Here is a 20,677-nt window from a genome sequence, read left to right on the forward strand (position 1 = left end):
CGTTTTCCAATCAGGCCCCTCTTTCCAGGTTGGAGAAGGAAACCCAATAATTTCTCAGCCTGCTGACAGATTTGGGCCTTGCAGGCTAGCAGTCTCCTGGTTTCTAGTTACCAGAAAGTCATTGACATCCTGTTGTAACATGCCCCCTTTAAATCTTAACTAGATAGATGGCCCAGAGTTTAAGAGCTCCAGGGCTCTTCCACAGGACCCAGTGCACAACAGTTTGGTTTTCAGCTACAACAGCCTGTATGCAACTCCAGCCACAGGGGATCCAGGAGTTCTTCTCATCTCCTGCGGGCATGAGAAAACACACACACACACACACACACACACACACACACACACACACACACACTTTAGAAAGAAAACTGGTACCTCTTGATCCAGCATCTCTAAAGATCACAGTTCTAAACCACACCATCCTCACTCCACCTAACCTCCCAAAGTACTAGCAGCTATACAGTTTTAAATTGTTGAGTCTGGGTTCTGCCACCCAAAAATGAAAAGGATCCTCCAATTCCAATAATAAAAAACGTGAGCTGTCTCTGGGAATGTGACTCATCAGACTGTACTTGCAAAGGACAGCCAGCCGAGTGTATAGCTTGAGAAACATCAAGAATTGCCTTGAGGTTTTATACAAATGCACTCATGAGAGTGAGGGGGCTTCTCCATTTGTAATACTATCTGCAATGTGTGGATATATTACTGATAAGTCCTATTTCAGAAAATAACCTAATCCTACTTCTAAAAATTTTAAATTACCAGTCAGATTCCTTTTCTGTGCTGTTGGCCCATAGTTAGCTCAGATCTCATGATTTGTCTCAGATGGAACTTCACCAGGCCATACCCAGCAGACATTTTTCCAGAATGAGGTACCAGGAGTCTTCCAGAGGAACCTGCAGATGCTGCTGCTGGTCTTCTGGAAAAAAAAAAGTTTAGTTGGTCATACTTGGTGGTACCTGGAGATTTGGAATATAGAGGAATTTGTGGGTTAGCCAGCTTCATGGGCAACAGGCTTGCTGAAGATCTGTATAATTGTTTAAAATTATTTTATGTATGTGTGTTTTGTCTGCACGTCTGTCTATGTATTACTTGCTGTCTGGTTCCCATAGAGGACAGATGACATCATCAGATTCCCTGAGTTACAGACCATTGTGAGCTACCATGTGGGTAATACGAATCCACTTTGGAAAGAACAGCCGGTGCTCTTAACCACTGAGCTGTCTCTCTAGCCCTACATTAAAGATCTTCTAAAACCTTATTGTTGTTTTCTCAACTAGTATTTTGATTCCCAAAGTCCTTTCTTCTTGGAAGATAATGGAGGGTCTGATTCTTCCTAAGCTCACAGCTGTTTCACGCTGTAGGACAGTGTCCATCAACTGAGAGGGGTCATGTCCACACTCTTTCCTATCTTTTGTAATTTCTTTCTAATGTCAGGGATAATTTGTGAAACATAGATCATACTCACCATCACCTTTTCCAGGACTTTAGGCAATTTCTGATACAATTCATAGAGTTGCTTCAAGAATTTAGATGGTCTTCACTGGATTTTTGTTGTAATATTAGAACTATGCTCAGTTCTAGATTTGGGACCCTTTTCCAAGACCTTTGAGCGTACATGTCCAATATCTTCCTGAACAAAGCCCATCACATCATTTCAGGGAGGGCTCAGGCCCTTCTTCCCGTATCTGGAATGCAATAGTTTCCCTCCATGGGAAATGTCAGGCCCAATTCTTAACAAGCTGTTTATAGCTAAGGTCAGAAATACCTTTCTTTGTCTTACAGATACTTAAAAATAGCTTTTACCAAAATTCATCTACGTCATTTTCCTCTAAGACTTAGAGTCTAAGCTTTTCTGTGTGAAATGACTGTTTTGTGGAGTGGATAGAGAAAAATGTGATACATTTACACAATGAAGTACTACTTGGCAGAAAAAACAATGGAATCTTGAATTTTGCAGGCAAATGGATGGCACTAGAGGAAACCATCCTGAGTGAAGTAACTCAGACACAAAAAGATAAACATGGTATGTACTCACTCATATATGGATTTTAGACATGGATCAGGGGAGTGTCAGCCTACAATCCCAGTGCCAATGAATCTGGGAAACAAGGAGGCTCCCAAGAGAGATGCATGATACCTCAGAGTAGTGGAATGAGGCAAGATCTCTGAGCAGATTGGAAACTTCAGGGAAGGGAAGAGGGAGCCAGAAAAAAGAGAGGGGGATAAGAGGATGTGAGAAGAAGGCATGGGGGAGCAGGAAGGTTGAGTCAAGGTAAGAATAGAGGAGAGCAGGATGAGAGATACCATAATAGATGGAGTCATTATAGGCTTGAGGAGAGAGCTGACACTAGTGAAATCTCCAGAGATCTACAAGGATAACACCAACTGGCAAACTAATCAATAGTGGAGGGGCTGTTAATGTAGCCTCTTGATGATAGGGTTGATGACTACCCTATATGCCATCATAGAACATTCATCCAGGGACTGATGGAAGCAGAGACAGATACCCACAGCTAAACACTGAACTGCACTCCTGGAACCTAGTGACAGAGATGGAGGAGTGATGAGCAAAGGGGTCAAGACCATGATGGTAAAACCCACAAAGACAGCTGACCGGATAAGGGGGAGCTCTTGAATCCTAGACTGATGTCTGAGAGGCCAACAGGGGACTGATCCAGACTCCATGAATGTAGTCTCAGTGAGGAGGTCACAGAAATCACTGGGGCCCTGGGTAGTAGATCAGTGTTCACCATGGTTTATGAATCATCTTTGTGAGCCCATTCCAAATAGAGGGATGCTCTCTCAGCCTGGACACATGGGGAAGGGCCTAGGTCCTGCCTTGGATGAAATGACAGACTTTAGAGATCCCCAAGGAGCCCCTCACCCTCCCTGGGGAATGATGTGGGGATTGGGTGGGGGGTATGGGAGGCTAGTGGAGGGACAAGGGAGGAGGGGTGGGAGAGGGAACTGGGATTGACATGTGAAGCATTCATGTTTCTAATTTAAATAAAAAATAAAAAATGATTTTTTTGTGTGTGTGTTTGTGTCTGATGGAGGGCAGAAGATGGCATTGGACCTCCTGAACTAGAGGTACAGGCAGCTGTGAACATTTGTGTGAATCTGGAAACTGAGCCCAGGTCCTCGGAAAGAATAGCTAGTGCCCTTAATCACATAGTCATTTCTTTGGCCCAATGCTAGAAATACTAAAAGAAGAAAAATCACTGGGTGGAGGTGGCATATGTCTTCAATCCCAGAACTCAGGAGACAGAAGCAGATGGATCTCTGAGTTCAAGACCAGTCTGGTCTATACAGTCTATACAGTAAATTCCAGGACAGCCATGGATTCACAGTGAAAGCCTGCTTCAAAAAAACCTAACTAAACACACACACACACACACACACACACACACACACACACACACACACACACACACACACTCCTACCACAAGACACTTATTTTTAAGGAAAACTTATATCATTTTTCATATTTTGTGAAATGCTGAATTTTTGTGAACTCATAAGAGAAGATTATGCTTAAAATGTTTACAATTTTAAGTTAATCAGCAGCAGTGATATGCTGTGGGATAACACTTTTGTATGCTGTGATTATGTTTTAGTCCCATTGGTAAATAAAATAGCTGATTTGGCCAATAGCCAGGAGGAATACAGGTAGGCAGGAAATCCAAATGGAGATACAGGAGAAGGGTTGGGTCTGAGCAGATGCCAGCAAGCCTCAGGAGCAACAAGATGTACTCGAGGACAGGTAATGTCACAAAGCCCCGTGGCAAAATAGATGAATAGAAATGGGTTAATTTATATTGTAAGAGCTAGTTATAAGTCTGAGCAATAGACCAAACAGTTTGTAATTAATATTAAACCTCTGAGTGATTATTTTAAAATCAGCTGCAGAACCAGGTGGGACAAAAAAGCCTCTGTTTACAGTGACACTAATTTGCTTTCTCCACACCAACTAAAACTCAGTACAATCTGGACACTTGATCAACTTCCTGATTCTAAAAGCCAAGCAGAGTGATATATTCCTGTAACCTCAGCTAAGGCTGAGGCAGGAGGATCACATTGAATTTGAGGCTACCTTGGGCTACAGGGTGAGTTCAAGACTCAAGGTAACTCTGGGCTATATATATAGCAAAACCCTACCTCTAGGAGAGTGATGATAATTCTAATGATTTCTTCAAATGTTAGAAATTTTGTCCTATTTTTATACAACCCACAATTATATAATTTCTTGAAAAATCATTTCAAAGAAAAAGCTATTCTGTTTATACTATAGTCCCCTGAGACAGATATGATGTACAATCAAATTTCACGTCTCTTTTAAGGCAGAATTACTGGCCAGGTCCTTCTATGATGGCAACATTCCATGGTGAGTAAGCTGTGTGTACTTAGAAGCTGTAGCTGTTCAGCTGGTTCATTTTCACAAGCAACAAAGATAAAGAACAGAAAACCAAATAAAAATAAAAGTGATATAGAAACAGTTACAAGGCCGTTGGTAAGACGTTAACTTTTTATTACTTGAAGAGCTTTTATGATGAATAAGATGTCTAACATTTCCCAAATACAATGGCTAAACATTAGTGTGCACACTTTACATACAAGAACTACAAAATAAGAAATCCTGGAAAAGATGCTTCACCTTATTCTTGAAGAGGGAAAATAAAATTAACAGTCAAAAGTCATGTTAACTGACCAGAAAAACAAGACATAAAGCTTTTTCAAAAAGTACAGTGCTGATGGTGATGTTGCTCTGTCAGTCTTCCTAGGAAGCATCGTTGTAGTAGTATCTACTAAAAATCAGAAAGCATGGAGATTAAATGTGACATTTATATTTTCATTAATAAATATCCCAGAAAAGCCAATTTCTTAGATTTCTAGCCTTATTTTTTTTCACAGTGTACTGCAATTCGTAATTACCTTTTTCAAGTTTGATCCTGGTTGATCATACATTCTATGGTGGCAGTGGCTAAGGCTAACTTACAGATTTATCTACAGTACTTATAACACACAAAGCACTATTTCCTCTTTACCCAATCAATATTTGTACAGGGAAATACCTTTCAAGGCTGGTGCTCAGAGCTGATGAAAAGGAGTGGCCATAACCCACTTCTGAAAGCCTCCACAGTCCTTGCCCTTGCCTGGGCCACCAGCATGATGTCTTTCCACTAGTGCTCTCCTCGTATCAATGCCATGAACCAACACATCTTGTTTGCTTCAGTTCATATCGACTGTCATTAAGTCAGAAGAGTCCCACATGTCCAGAAACACTTACATACAATCATTTACAAACACCTAAAATAATATAAAACTTAGATTTATATGTACTGATACAAAACATATCCAAGATGTACTGTTAAGTGAAAAAAAAACCAGTGTTCACCCTGTATATAGTGAGGTATAGCTTCCATAAATGGAATGTGCAGATGTACAAGCACAGCTTTCACCAATTTTCCTCAACTTCATTTTGGGGCAACCTGGAACAAGTTACACCATTGAATGAAGTTCTTCCACATCACACTGCCCTTTCACATTCTGGAACCCATTCAATGCTGTCAATTCTATGGAGCTTACTAGTGTTTTGAGAGTTAGTTTGGGTAGTGTTGAGAAATCAGGGTCAGTAAATATTAACATCCCTATGGACAACAAATGCCTATTGTAGATCATAAATGCAGCTCACTCTGAGGTCTTCCTTAGAAACAAAAGATCTCTTTACATGCTTTGCAAACACCTCAGTCCTTGTATCTCCACAAACATTTTTCCCCTTCTAGATGGGCCTAATCTACTCTTTGAAAGACTTCAGCACCCTGGATCTTCAGCTTTTTTATATTGATTTATGGATAAATCCTGCATCCATTTCAATTAGGATATGGCCAATAAAATCAAGCTTTTCTATGAATACTACCAGTACATGTTATGAACACACACATTTTAAAATTCAAAACTGCAGCAGGCATTTGTTGGTTATCTATCTTTCCTGTCCAACATGGTATTTTCAGATAGCCATATGTAGCCTCTACACTGACCAGACCTGCAGGGCCTCAGAGTAAGCTATTCTGTTCATTTGACAACTGCACTTACTTTAAGCAGATATATAGACTACACTAATTCAATTAAGATAAAATCTTGTTAAGAATACCAAGTCAGAAATATTCTCTCCTGGCAGTGACCTTGGAAGCCCTACAAATGTGACACTGTATTGAAAGGCATGGACTACATAGTCTATGGTGTTGCTCACTGGGGGCTGGTAGTTGAGGGGAGGTGCTCTTGAGAAATTGTACACAGGATTCATACTTTCTTTCACTGTGATGAGAAAATGGAAAACAAAAATGATATTAAAATGGTAGGAATAGGTAATTTTGCAGAGCAATCTTTGGAAGATGTTCACTATAGTCTACATGAAGTTGGGACATGGTTTAAAAAGATGGATATGGTACTTTGCAAAATGTAAAGGTTGCCAGTGAGCTCTTCTCTCTTCTATCAAGGAATGTAACTGTAGTTAATGAAGAAAACCCAGTGTCTTAGCAGATCTTGTTTTAAAATGCCTTACATGAAGATGACTCTAAATACTTCACTAGAAGAACTTACAGAAACATGAGAAATATATAAAAATCTGGAAATGAATATGACACCTTAAATAAACTACTGTGAAGCAACTTACTCCAATATGATTGTCTTAAATTAATAGTGGATAAAACTTTCAGTAACTTTTAGTAATATACACAAAGAAGAAACTACTCTCAAGTACTGCTGCTGAGAGAAAATACCTCAGCTTCCTAAGGATTGCAGATAAACATAATATATACACTTTTATATCTATTTTCAGACTAAACTAGGCTCTGATGTTTAGAACTTATGAACTCATTTCTTTCAAAAAGTGGTTATGAAAGTTCTATTATGTCAATAATTTCAGCAAAGTATGTATTAATAATAGATTCCCAGAATAGTGTTATCATTAGCCTTGTACACCATTGTAATTTGTAAATGCATCCCATTTTGGCCAAACCCATAATCTTCCCATTGGCAATAAATGGGAACAGAGAAAAACTGTGGCATAGGGTCAGATGAAGAACAATACTATTTCAATTTTACAATGCACAGCAGCTGATGGTTATGAAGAAATAGCATTGCAGCAAAGAAAATTTCCAACCCCTTCAAAAAGAAATGCTCTTTAAAGAGATTTGGCAGTTCTTTTTTCTATAAGGAAAACCACTCTAGAGCAAATGAGCCATGGAAAAGATAGAGAAAAAGCCCAAGTTCTATTAGCATTATGCTGGAATTAGTTTCCCAGATTTTTAAACAATAAAACTGAGCTTCTTTAACCGAGTCTGTTAACTACAGCCAGTGGAATACAGTCCACTGAATCCAAATAGGTCCAAATGGTTACTTTCTTGGGTATTGCTCTCAAATTCTTTTTGCCCTCCTAGGGCAATGCCTCCAAAAGGTAAAACTCCCCTTGGGGTGGGGGGTGGGGATAATCACGGTAGCAGATGTGGATGGGAGCACGCTTATGTTTAGTAGCACTAATTTTCGTTCTTCAAAATACCTTGCATATGCACAAAACCATGGAAGGATACAGAAGACATTTTGCTTTTCAGGAGAGGCGGTGAATCAGGGACTGGAATGACATTCGCCTTTTTATTCATTCCCGGTAATGTTTGTAAAACTTTCTAATGACGTTTCAAAAAGTGTTTTCCTATAGTACTTAGTAACACAGTAAGTACAATATCACCGGCAAATGGTAAAGGCATTTACTATTATTTTAGTCATACAAAACCCTTGTTGTTCAAAGTCCGGCAGTGCAGCAAACAAGTTCTCATTTGTCATCTTTCCCTTTTGTCTTTCTGTAAACCATTTCTCGAAAACTGGCTAGGATCTTATTCTCTCTCTTCCGCCTCTCTTCTTGGTTAAAGGACGCAAGAGCTCTTTTCTCATCAGCACTGTAGATCTGGTTCTCTTTACGCAGTCTTACAGCCTCCATTCGGCGATGTCTGCTACCGCTCATGACATAACCTGAACATTCAAATGAGGCGATCTCTTCACTCGTCAACCCAATTTCACCCCTTCGTGGGATGCGCTTTCCAGCTTTCACATATTCAGCCATAGCAGCACCTTCACCTGGAAGCAGAGCGTGGCCATAGTTCAAAGGTTTCTCATCTTGAGAGGTATGTATTACAGGTGCTTCCGGGCCTATTAAATCCATGGTATCTGCACTCCTCGACTGTTCCATCCACGCATCTTCTGGCAATTCCCTTTCTAAAGCTCTGCAGCCTATGTCACTGTATTCTTTTTTAGTTCTCCTCTTCTTCTTGAGTTGTTTTGCCCGGTGTTTCCTTTTCTTCTCTTTCTTCTTGGTTTTAAATTTCTTTCTATCACCACCAGAGCTAGAATGAATGTCAGAGTCAGAATCGCTGTCATTATCACAATACTTTCTATGTTTCCTTTTGGGAAGCTTTTTCTTCCTTTTTCTCTTTGTTGAATGACTGGTCTTTGACCTTTCATTGGTGAAATCTGAACTGCTGCTCTTCGGATTCTTCACCTCATCTTCAGCTGGCGTATGTTCGTCAGAATCTGGCTCAGGAAACTTGGGTGACAATCCCCATACTTCAGGTGCTCCCAGCTCTCCAATCCTCTCTCTTTCCTTCAGCCTCCTTAGCCTATAGCTCTCCTCCTTTTCCTTTTCCTGGTCCTCCGCCCACAAACGATCTCCCGCATAGTGGTGGTAGCGATACCCACCACAGATGGAAGAGGAGGACGAAGAGGCAAACGTGCGGAATCCTGGCGGTGGCGGTCGCTCTCCAGACCTGGGGCGGCTGACGGAATGCGCTAGGCGGGGCCCCTCTGTTCCCCGAGGAGGCCGGAGCCCCTCGAACGCGCTGAGGTGAAGGCCGAAACCGCCTCCCCGAGGGGATCGTCGAGTCTGTAACACCGACAGTGGGCTGTGCGAGCCACGTCGTCGTTTCTGAGAGCCCAGAATGTCCTCATGAGGGCGGGATCGGGACACAGGCGACATGGGCTGACTTCAAACCGCCAACGCCGCGGTTCCTTTCAAGAAGTCACATCTTGGAGCGCGTAGTGCTACCGTGCACTAGGAACGGCGCAGGCGCACTAGGAACGGGCGGGCTGAAGCACTAGATTCAGTTCCGCCCTGAGACCCGTGCAGTCAGTACTTGGGCGCCCAGCCTTTGACGGAAGCGGAAACGACCAGGAAGCGGCGTAGGAGCCCCTCTTCAGCGTCTGAAGTGGACACTCACTCATTGCATTTTTCACGATTTACATTTCCTGCATTGAACCCCCGGAGTAACAAAAGGATTTATCATTAATGAGTCCTACTGCTGTATGTAAGCATGCACGTATATGTGTATTTTTATTGTTGTTGTTGTGGTGGTTTTTTGAGACAGGGTTTCTCTGTGTTGTTCTGGCCTCCCTGGAACTCATTTTGTAGACCAGGCTGGCCTCGAATTCACAGAGATCCGCCTGCTTCTGCCTCCCCGAGTGTTGGAATTAAAGGAGTGAGCCACCACCGCCCAGCTATTTTTCTATTATTAAGTGGAGCATATGCAGCCGCAGCTGGCTTGGAGCTTGCTAGGCAGAAAAGATGATCTTAAACTTCTGATCCTCCTGTCTCCACCACCCAAGCACCAAGATTAAAGGTTTTCATTACCACACCTGTGATGGCTAAGAAACTTTAACTCTGTACCATCAACAGTAGCTGTTGATCTTTGCCCTAAGATTCTCATGGACTCCTAGCGGCCTGCATCCCCAAATGATCTTACTTCTGTGAGATAAGAGTGAAAGAATGGTGAGCCTGCTATGAGATAATTAACCACTTCCCCAGCTTTATGTAAGCCGCTTATCCCTGTGGGAAAGGGAAGGAAGAAGTTTCCTCTGTCCCCTGTAAGAGAAGTGAGAGACAGTTAAGGGGAGTAAAACAGTGTTCCCCTATAGCTGTGGATTCCATAGAAGCGAGATAATTGTAATGCCCACCTTAAATACTCTTCCCTTAGGCATCTACCGCTCTTGATTTGGTTATAATGCAGTTGTCCTTCCTGCTAAGAGTAAGAATAAATTCATTTGATTTTAACATAAACTTCGGTTGAGTCTTGTCTTTCCCAGTGGATTCCAACTCTGTAACATGCCCGGCTCTTCTCTTGGATTTTTGTGTTTTACTGCCATGTGGCTCACCATTCCTGCCTCCACCTTTTCAGCTTAGTGAAGGATTCCTATTTACTCCAAGTAGCTTCCTGCTGTTTCATTTGACATATTCCTGCCAAAATGGACTGTACCTTCAAACTGAGAGCCCAAATACATTTTTCTTAATTTGCTTCTTACTGTCAGATGTTTATCACAGCTATGAGAAAGTAACTAATACCACCGGTACATTAGTTAATTTTGTCATATGACAGTATCTCCAACAGCTTGGGAAGAAAGATTTATTTTGGCTCATGGTTCTGGGTGGATTTTAGTCAATCATGGCAGAGAAGGTATGGTGGCAGTAGTATTAGGCAGGGGCTCTTCACATTTTGGTTAACTAGGAAGCAAAGAGAAGGGACACAGGAAGGAGCCAGAGAAAGATATAACCCCTAAGGGCAAGACTGCAAAGACCTACTTCATCTAGTTAGGCTGAGCCTCCAATCTTTTTATCCCCACCCAAATTACATCATCATATAATGAATCCATCAAGACATTATGCTGCTTGTGGGTTATAGCCTTTGTGAGCACAGTCTAGAAGACTCGTGCTTTGTTAATCTAAGTTTTTCTGAATCCACTCCAACTGACAAGATTAATATTACAACTGGTTAAGCCAGAATGGGGCTTCACTCTGGGCTGAACTGCCATCTCCCTTCCCATCTCTTTTAGACCCACTTAATAGTTTTTGGACTAAATTATTCATCAATGAAGGAAGGTAGGGTTCTGCAATTAAGCAAATTACCATGGAAACTTTTTTGCAAGTCTATAGAGAACATTGCGATGGATCCCCATATGCCTCGAATCTAGCTTCAATAATTATCATGTTTGTGTTATTTGTTTCCTTCTTTTTTTGCTGAGTATTTGCTTCAATAAATCTCAGACATTTTATTGGTTCATCCATCTAAACAGGTGTTTCAATATAAAGTTCTAATGAATGATTCTAAAAAAATGACAGAGAGGCAGGAGCGATGTCTCAGTAGTTAAGATCATTTGTTGTTCTTGCAGAGGACCTGTGTTGGTTAGTTTTGGCAACTTGACAAAAGTAAAGTTAGCTAAAAAGAGGGAATCTCAATTTAAAAAATCCCCTATCATACAGACCTATAGGCAAGTATGTGTGGCATTTTCTTGGCTGATGATTGATGTGAAAGAGCTGAACCCACTGCGGGCTGTGTCTTCCCCGGGAAGATAGTCCTGTGGTATATAAAAAAGCAAACCGAGCAAACCAGGAGAGCAAGCCAGTAAGCAACATTCCAGCGAGGATTCAGCAGCGTTCCTCCAAGGGTTCTGCTTCAGTTCTTGCCTCTGGGTATCTTGCCTTGAGTTCTTGCTCTGACTTCATGATGGATTGTGATTGGAACTTGTAATCCAAATAACCCTTTTCCTCTCCAAGTTGTTTCTGATCATGGTGTTTATCACAGTAATAGAAACCCTAACTATGAAAGGACTCCAGGGGATCTGATGTCCCCTTCTGGCTTGTACAAGTGCCAGCAACTTATGGCATATACACAGACACAGGTAGATAAAAGTAAATGTCATAAAAAACGATAGTATCATTCTAGCAGCTAAATTGTCAACAATTGCTTAATATTACTGAGTTTTAGTTTTCCCCATTATCGCAACTGTATCTTTTCACAGTGTTTCAGGCAGCTTACCAGAGATGACCACTCAGACACAGCCTTTATTCAGCTCAAGTAAGTGTTCATTGGACCTAGGTGTGGCCCCTAGTGTCCAGAACACAAGGTTTTTAAGGGCAGAGACCTCATGGAGGAATCTCCCTGGGCAACTGCAGTGGGGACTTTGCAGAGTAAGCAGTTTGAAGCAAACAGAAACTAAGATAAGGAGTTAGCCAAATGGAGGGGAATTCCACACAAACAGACAGCTAAGATAAAGGGCTAGCTGGAGAAGGTTCCACACAAACAAGCAATTTCAACAAAGGTTAGATAAGTTAGATAGGACATCCTGACCTTTGGTTCCTAGAATAGAGTTGGGTAGTTTTCTATGGGCTACCCCAAGGAGATCAGATTCTGGTTAAACCTGGAAACAACCTCAGCAGGAATGGAACCTGTGATAGTGATCTGGTCCTGTCACAACAGTTGTTCTGTTCTAATCTGGGTAGAATAAAGTTTATCATTGCACCTGGCTGATCTGTCTATTGGGTTCCTTTGAATTGAAGACAGTCTGCATTTCTCAGGTTTGGTAGTCTCTGCATCTAACTCTTATGCGAGTGTGTCAGTTAGGGCTGCAGAAAAACAGGAGGAAATGAAGTAGGAACGCGATGTGCCTGAGGCTGGGGACTGGAGAGTTTCTGAGCGTGCATAGAGGCTACTTGGATAAGCTTTGTTGCCAAAGAGCTCAGAAGAGTTAGGACTCCCAGGTTATTTGGGCAGGAGCCACAGCAGTGGTTGCACTAGCTACCTGTAATGTGTTATGAAGTAGTGGGAGGTGGGGTCTAGAATCACCGTCTGGATGATTTTCTCTCAGGTAGTTTGGCCTGGAGAGGGAAGGAAGGAAGCAGCAGGGAGAGGGCAGGACTGGGGCAGCCATAGTCTCCAGATAAGTAGGTGTCCTGCTTCTTTGGTGGTTTCTAAGAGGTACCAAATTTCCTACCATGCCCCACCTTTTCATTCTGCAAAGTCTACTTCCCAGCTGAATTTTTGTGTCAGCATTGTGACAGCTATGAAGGCAAGCTCGACATCAGAAAGAATCAAAGACCCCTGGTAACTTACTTCCTGGGCTTAAACATCCATTCCTTTATGACCCGGGAGCTATAATCCTTTTCCCAACAATCCTCCCTTGAGTGGAGGTACTGATAGAATCACCAATGAGTTAATTCGGATAGAACCACTGAGAAGAGCATCCTAGAGAGCCCAGGAAGTAGCTTGAGTTCCCAGAACATTTCCGGTGCTTCAGCCAGTGTAAGGATGCAGTTTAATTGCCCCAGGACATTCGTTGGGAATATTTATTGTGGGGTTAGGGTGGGGTGCAGAGGAGGACTTCACAAAGGCAAGGATTGTTGGAGATACCCGTGCAACTGTGCCTCTGGGTGTCCCGGGGAACAACGGGAGGAGACAGGTCCAAACCGAGTTCCCATCTTAAGAGAATCCTCTTAGGATCCACATCTTGCAGCTAGCGTGAGCCTAGGATTTGTGCAGAATGGCTAGAGAGTGGGGAGCGAGCGCAGCCCTAAACGCTCAATCTGCAGAAGAGGGCACTGGGCTTCTGGTGGTGAAGGTAGAACAGGAAGAGGCCTCTCCCTTGGCCGAGGAGGCCAGTTGGCTGGGCAGCCCTGGGCCCGACCGCTCCCGACAGCGCTTTCGCGCCTTCCGCTACCCCGAGGTAGCCGGACCCCGGCAGGCGCTGAGCCGGCTCCGAGAACTCTGCAGACAGTGGCTGCAGCCAGATATGCACAGCAAGGAGCAGATCCTGGAGCTGCTAGTGCTGGAGCAGTTCCTGACCATCCTGCCAGGGGAGCTGCAGGCCTGGGTGCGCGAGCAGCACCCCGACAGCGGGGAGGAGGTGGTGGCGCTGCTGGAGTACTTGGAGAGGCAGCTGGATGAGACACCTCCACAGGTAGAAGGAACAGGTTTAGGGTCTGAGACCTATGCCCTGTGCCTTCCAGAAACCTCAAGACAGATCCAAGGGAGGAATTGCTTAGAACCCGCGAAGTCTCAGTCTGAACTGGGAACCTGAGGCAACCAGCGAAGTGACCTGGACCCCTCAGAATAGTTAAAAGCACAAAGGAAGTTAAAAGCACTGGATAGGAAGCATCTCTGGCTAAGGTTTAGGGCAGCACTAATCTACATTTTGACCTGCTTTTAGGAGATTTTCTCTCTGCAACCTCCAGCGTCTTTGTGTCAAAGGATACATGATTAGAACCTTCTAACTAGTGACCAGGAGGCCAAGGTTCTGGACCTGGAGTTGCTGTCCTGTGCTCTCTAACAGTGGGAAGTCAGTTCAAGTCTTAGAACTTTATTCTCTGTAAAAGATGTAGGAAATTCTGAGCATCCTTTTACTATCCATGTTTGCAAGGAAATTAAACTTTAATGAGGATGTACCACCTATTATACTTTGTCGTAGTTGGTTTCACATAATGCAGTCAAATTTGTTAGTTTCTTAAGAACCCTGTTGAGTGGAAATTACTATGTTTATTTCTCAGACAAGATGTTGATAATTTTCCCATCATGCGCATAATGGTAGAAAGACAGAGCAAGGGAGCAAAATAATGGTTACCCCATAGGCTCTGCAGATGGTCTGCCTGAGCTCCCACTGTAGCATTGCTACCTAGGCGCTGAATGACATTAACAAGCTGCTTCAACTGGGCCTCAGTTTCCAGTTACAGAATTCCAAACAATTCCATATTTCAGGGAGGTCCCTTCAGGTGTCATACAGGGAAGCGAATGACAAGAAGAGATAAGAATGAAAACCCAGTGCAGATTGATTTCATCAACCTGGTTCAGACTTTGGGGCGTTTGACAACAGGCTGTTTATTTCCAATGTATTTAAGCCCAGGATAGTTTGGAAAAAGTTTCTTGGTGTAATACAATCCCCATTGTACAAGGAAGTGTAATTACACTGAAACTTAACTCAGGGTACATGCCAATTCTTTCAAGAAGATGGGTTCTAGAGATAGCCTAGTGTTCTCACTTAAGGGCCTAAGAGTCTGCCCTGGTCTCAGTAATACAGATAGCATAGAGATCATTTGGGATATTAGTCATTGTGGGAGTTTGGGGGAGCTTCTGGCTATAAGGGTCATTTAGATTAGTAGCCACCTCTGGTCTTTGTTGTAAGAGTTTGATATGGTCTGACCCAGCAGATAACACAGATCATCAGGCAGTTAATCATTTCCAACTCAGAGATTTCTGGATGGAAAAACGGGCTTTTCATCTTTCCCACTGGAAAGACAATCCTGTATGTTTAACATTCTTGGTTTCTCTGGAAATCTGTGGGGGCAAGGATCTTCATGCTATGTTCCCATAATTTCATATGGCTATCTGTATTTCATTAAGCTCTTAGAATATTATTATTCATTAATATTCATGAAGCTCTTAGAATCAGTTCCTGCTAATAGAAAGTCCTCACACAAAGTGTGATGGGAAAGTTTGATTGAATAAATAAAAGTAAATGAATGACTTTTAGGTCCCTACTGGTGAATGGAGTCAAGAACTTCTCTGCTGCAAGGTGGCATCATTGATGCCATCCCAGAACTCACAAAGTAGCCACTCCCAACCAATGAAGTATCTGCTCAAGCATGAGTCTCAGGAATCTTTGGAATGTTTGCCTTTATAAGCAAGAGGTGAGAGAATGTCTGTTTGTCTGTCTGCCTGCCTCTCTCTCTCTCTCTCTCCCTCTCCCTCTCTCTCCCTCTCTCTCTCTGTCTCTCTCTGTCTCTGTCTCTGTCTCTGTCTCTCTCTCTCTCTCTCTCTCTCTGTGTGTGTGTGTGTGTGTGTGTGTGTGTGTGTGTGTGTGTGTGTGTAATGGGAGGGACCCAACTCAGGGCCTTGCGCATACTAAGTGATCATGCTACTGCTGAGGTACCACATTCCCAGTCCTGCACTGTGTAAATTATTATAAAGACTTCATTTAGCTTCATTGAATGGTCACCTAAAAGACCGGTCTATGTAACAGTTACTTTCTATGCCCACCACCAATTAATTCTAAGACTGAAACTCAAAGGGAAATAAATAACAGAGAACCTTCCTAATTAAACCTGTGAATGATAATATGTAATTAAAATTAAAGAATTAATATAGTTTTGGAAACATACTGATCTCAGTTTGGTGTGTGTGTGTGTGTGTGTGTGTGTGTGTGTGTGTGTGTGTGTGTGTGTGTGTATGTATGTAGGTAAGTGATGCCCACTCCTGACACCAAAATGACGCTGCAATGAAAAACGGCACACTTGTTGAGGATATAGACAACTGTTTATTGTAGAAATTACTCACAAGAGAAAACGAGCAGCCAAGATGAGCCAAGTAGTTCCCCCCCACACACACCAAACTGGAAGCCGAAAAGAGGGCAAGAGGCTCTGCTGCTCAGTCTTTTATTCTTTCTTCCTTACATGCCCCCTAGCCAACGCCCAAAAGTGGGCCTGGCGTAGTTCACCTCCCTGTTTCTAGTCATGCCCAAAGTGGGTGTGGTTAGCAGTGCGGTTCCACCCTTTCATTACCACATCCGTATTTGTCTTTAGAGCGCCACATGGCTAATGGCAGAGTCCTAAGTTTCCCCCTACAGGTAAGCATATCTTTGGTGGTCTCTCTACCATAGCCAGTGTTGTTTGACACCAGGAATAAAGCCATTAGTAAAACTGAAGTTTTTTCTCTGCTACATCTTTAATTCTAATGGTACAAGATAGCAAAAAAGTCAATAGTGCAGCCAGGCATTGGTGGTGCACGCCTTTAATCCCAGCACTCGGGAGGCAGAGGTAGGCGGATCTCTGTGAGTTCGAAGCCAGCCTGGTCTACAAAGTGAGTTCCAGTACAGTCTCCAAAACAATACAGAGAAACCCTGTCTTGAAAAACAAAAAAACAAACAAACAAACGAACAAAAAAACCCCTGTAGTTTCATAAATTTCTTTAGCTATTCTCTCCAACCTACTCTTCAGAGGGCATTAAATAAGCCTGTGCTTCACTTCATTTTCTTCCACATATGTGGGCAGCTGTTAAGAGCACCAGCATGAAGAGACTGCTCAGTCCTCATTGCTCTCTACAACATGCCATGTTCATTTGCAAAGCCCTCATTACAAACTTTTTGACAACTGTGCGATTCGAGTAGATGCCTAATTGCTGTTGGACCCCAGGACCCTATACAGAACATGTTATCCTCTTTTGTTCTAGACATCTATTTGTAACAAGTAAGCATGATTTTCATATTTGTGGGTAACTTCTTAAATGTCTTATCATCAGTTGGTTAGGCTCTGTAACTAGTGTATGGTGTATGTGTGTTCATTAATAGGTTAACTATAGAGTTCAGGCAGGTACCACCTTAGAGTTAAGTGGGCAGCATATTGGCCTTAAGGTAAAGACATGCTGCCCATTTCCTTTTCATGGATATATGGTATTCATTATGCAGATTTACTTAAGGTAATTCTGCAAATGGGCAACTAGAAGGTTTCAGTCCTTTTTGTATTTGTAAACAATGCTGAACTAAATAGCTTCAAGCATATATCATGGTACACACATGTGAATTCACCTCTAGGATACTGTTCAAGAAATAAAATTTCTATGTAGTTAACTTGACTTTCAATGAAGTGGTATAAATGTGCTCTATTAGAAACAGATACATACTTGAGGTTATTTTCTTAGTTAGCCATCCCTCTTCCCAATTAGTTCTAGCTTGTGGTCAAGTTGACATAAAATTAATCAGAACACCAAAGTACAGGAGGAAGGGAAACCAGCATAAAAGATAGTGGGAGTCTAAGGTGTCCGGGTTGCCAGCTAATCCTGGTTTGTACCTGAGAAAGGGAATGCGAATTGGGGAAAGAAACAGACAAGAAACAAGAGATAGAGTCAGGAGGGCATCCAGTGAATACTGAATCACCTAAGTTTATTGTTCATGGGGGGAAGGCAAGTGACTTCCTTTCCAATTATACTAAGAACAGAGTAATTACCCCTTCAGTACCCAAAAAATCAAGTAACCATATACTGAGCTAAGTATTCTGTTGTTTAGGCAGGATATGCAGTGACTACACCTTAGGCCAAACATCCGGTTGCAACCACATCTTAAGACAAACATCTTTGGTGTTTCATCTTGAAAGAGCAATGACAGGTAAAAACTCTCTGACCTTAAGTCAAAATGGAATGGAGTCAATTCTGTGGGCTCCCACAGTTCCCCCTTTTAATTAGTTTTATAGTACCTTCACTACCGCCACAGAACAGCAACTGTGTCTGTCTTAGGATGTCTTTCTCAACCTTTCAGACTTACCCATTATTGGAACACACATTCTGTCATGTATGACCTGCCTTAGGTGGACTGGAGGCAGAAAGATCTTACCTGTCTTTGGCTACCAGTGTAGCTTGACACCATGCACCAACTTCCCATCAAGAGATCATATGTAACTCGACAATGCCACACAATACCCATGGTCCTCTAGCTACAATACCTCCTATTAAGATGAAATGGCCTTTTAAAATTGGTCCAGGATGTCTCCAGCAGTTTTAGCTGCATCTAGATCCAAATCTGCCTTTTTAATCACATCTAATCTAAAGACTCATTTGCATTACGCCAAACTTCTCTCAGATTGAACTCTAACAGGTTTCCTATCTATTAATACTTTCAATGAGAACAGTAGTGGTTACAAATATTAAATGGTCAATACCAATAATTCTAGCATGATTGTTAACAATGAACACACAATTGGCTAGATTACAATTCTCATAATTGTGATTTAGTCAAAGGATAATAAAATATTCTTGTGATGGGTGAAATATGAGTTTTCCCTTTCTAAAAGCCCAATGTATTGCTGCTTCTAACTCCCATAGATACGTTTGAGTTGCTACAACCTGTGAGTACTGAATACCAGCAGCAAAACTTTTGTCTCATTTCTCCTCATCAGTTTGTGGGGTCCCTACAGTACCTCCACTTTGCTCTCTTGACCAGTCTAGCGCCTAATTCTGAATTGCAGTGATATTATACTGAAGAGAGGCTTTACTACATATAGCTTCTACAAGTGCTCGATTGTTCCAATGGGTTTCTTTCCCCCAGAGGGGAAGTCTCTGAGACACCTGTTTTCCAGGCTTTCCATTTCAACAGCAGGAATTTGTTTCAACTGGCAAAATGAGTTTCATATCCCAAGATATAGTGTGGATAAACTGTCAAAGATTCAACATAGTTAAAATTCACAGAAGTCTGGGAAGTTGGTGCATCAGGTTTATCAAGAAGCTAGGAATCACCGACCATTGTCATAATCTTCCCTTCTCAGACTGTAGAAGGATGGCATCAGAGGATCAGGAACACACGTTCCGCAGGTCTCACTCAAACTCGCCTGGAGGGGATGAGCTCAGCAGCTACGATGTCATCAGGTCTGGCATTCCTCTGTTCCACAAACCTCAGCACATGTTCAGGCAGCCATTAAGCTTCATTTTCTTCCTGTGAACTTGCCATCAACCCCAAATTAAAACAAGACTGGGCTCTTTCCAACATGCAGTTTAAGGATCTTTCCATTTGATATCATGCCAGTTAATTCCTGCTATCAAGCCTGCTCTATGGTAGCAGACTAGAGGTTCCTTAGAATCCCTTTAAATGAACCCAACATTTACAACAAGCTCTCCTCTTCCCTCCCCTCCCTTCACTTACCCTCTCCACATGGTTACTCTGGCTTACCCACCAACTGAATGACCCAGTAGCTCAGATTTTGTGAGCTTTCTAGAGTCTACCTTACTCTCTGAAGTTGCTTATGTGGAGGGGTTGGACTGATTGGTCTCTGCAGAGTTGGGACAGTTCAAATAGATTTTGGATGATATTAAAAAGGTAGGGAAACCAGTTCTGAGGAAGAGAAGACTTTAACACAGTGGTTCTCAACACATGGGGCATGACCCAGTGGTGTCCAACAACTCTTTCACACAAGTCGCATATCAAATATCCTTCATATCAGATTATTTACAGCCCAATTCATAACAGTAGAAAATACAGTCATGAAGCAGCAAAAAGAAATAATTTTATGGCTGGGGTCACCACAGCATGAACTGTATTAAAGAGTCGCAGCATTAGGAAAGTTGAGAACCATTGCTTTAACATCTCTACAGAAGCCATGACTCATGTTTTCTTTTGCCTTAACATAATTTTTTATTGATTCTTTAGAAATTTCACATAATGCACTCCAATCCCACTCATTTTCCAGTTCCTCCATATCTGCCCCTCACCCCTGTAGCATCCCCTACAAAAGAAAATAGAAAATAAAAATTAATTTAAAAAAACAAATGAAAAAAATCACTTCTATGTCTTACCCACTTCTCCAACACACCTCTTCAGTAGTCTTAGTGGCATTGGGAGCTGTGGTGTATCACACAGTATACCCCTTTGTCCACTCAGCTTTACTTGCAAATGATCATTGCAAAGAGTTGTTGGTTTTGTTCAAGACCTCTGGCTGGTGTGTGGAAGAGCTGGCTTCACCCATCATCTGAAGTGGGTGGTACCAGCAGCCCAGACTGACCAATCAGTTACCGCCCAGGTCTTACAGAGTTTATGAAGGGACTGATCCAGAGGAACCATAGCTTCAGGATCTCCATGACTCAGGGCAACAGCAGGATAGCCAAGAGGAGTCTCAGTGAGGGTCCAGTGTTGATGGTGAATCATGCTTTTAAAGGTGAGGAAATGAAAACAAAACTCAAACAATGGACTCAAACATTAGCAAAGATCAGGATCCCAGAGTTGGCTGAAGCTAAATGCCATCCTAGACTTCCTATTGCTGACATCTATAGGAGAGGATGGTGTTCTGGGACAGGATTCTGAGAATCACTGAACAGAATGAATGTCTTC

At 42.4% G+C, this 20,677-nt stretch overlaps 2 protein-coding genes across 2 annotated transcripts; one reads left to right on the forward strand and one right to left on the reverse strand.

Annotated features, from left to right (window-relative positions):
• Positions 1-4,515: 4,515 nt before the first annotated feature.
• On the reverse strand, positions 4,516-9,132 carry Nkapl (NFKB activating protein like). The gene is made up of 2 exons (XM_021223406.2): positions 5,077-9,132; positions 4,516-4,809 (listed from the first exon to the last, which is right to left on the reverse strand). The coding sequence occupies exon 1, from the start codon at positions 9,027-9,029 to the stop codon at positions 7,833-7,835; it is 1,197 nt and encodes a 398-aa protein (XP_021079065.1). The 5' UTR covers positions 9,030-9,132; the 3' UTR covers positions 4,516-4,809; positions 5,077-7,832.
• A 4,027-nt stretch (positions 9,133-13,159) lies between these two features.
• On the forward strand, positions 13,160-15,442 carry LOC110339398 (zinc finger protein with KRAB and SCAN domains 3-like). Its single transcript, XM_040755675.1, has one exon. The coding sequence runs from the start codon at positions 13,361-13,363 to the stop codon at positions 13,895-13,897; it is 537 nt and encodes a 178-aa protein (XP_040611609.1). The 5' UTR covers positions 13,160-13,360; the 3' UTR covers positions 13,898-15,442.
• Positions 15,443-20,677: the final 5,235 nt, after the last annotated feature.

The sequence above is a fragment of the Mesocricetus auratus genome, unplaced genomic scaffold, assembly GCF_017639785.1.
Source record: "Mesocricetus auratus isolate SY011 unplaced genomic scaffold, BCM_Maur_2.0 Super-Scaffold_100013, whole genome shotgun sequence".
Classification (NCBI taxonomy): Eukaryota; Metazoa; Chordata; class Mammalia; order Rodentia; family Cricetidae; genus Mesocricetus; species Mesocricetus auratus.

What these genes read in the sequence shown, in the direction of transcription:
- Nkapl (XM_021223406.2), bottom strand. Translation starts at nt 9,029, where the DNA reads ATGTCGCCTGTGTCCCGATCCCGCCCTCATGAGGACATTCTGGGCTCT.
- LOC110339398 (XM_040755675.1), top strand. Translation starts at nt 13,361, where the DNA reads ATGGCTAGAGAGTGGGGAGCGAGCGCAGCCCTAAACGCTCAATCTGCA.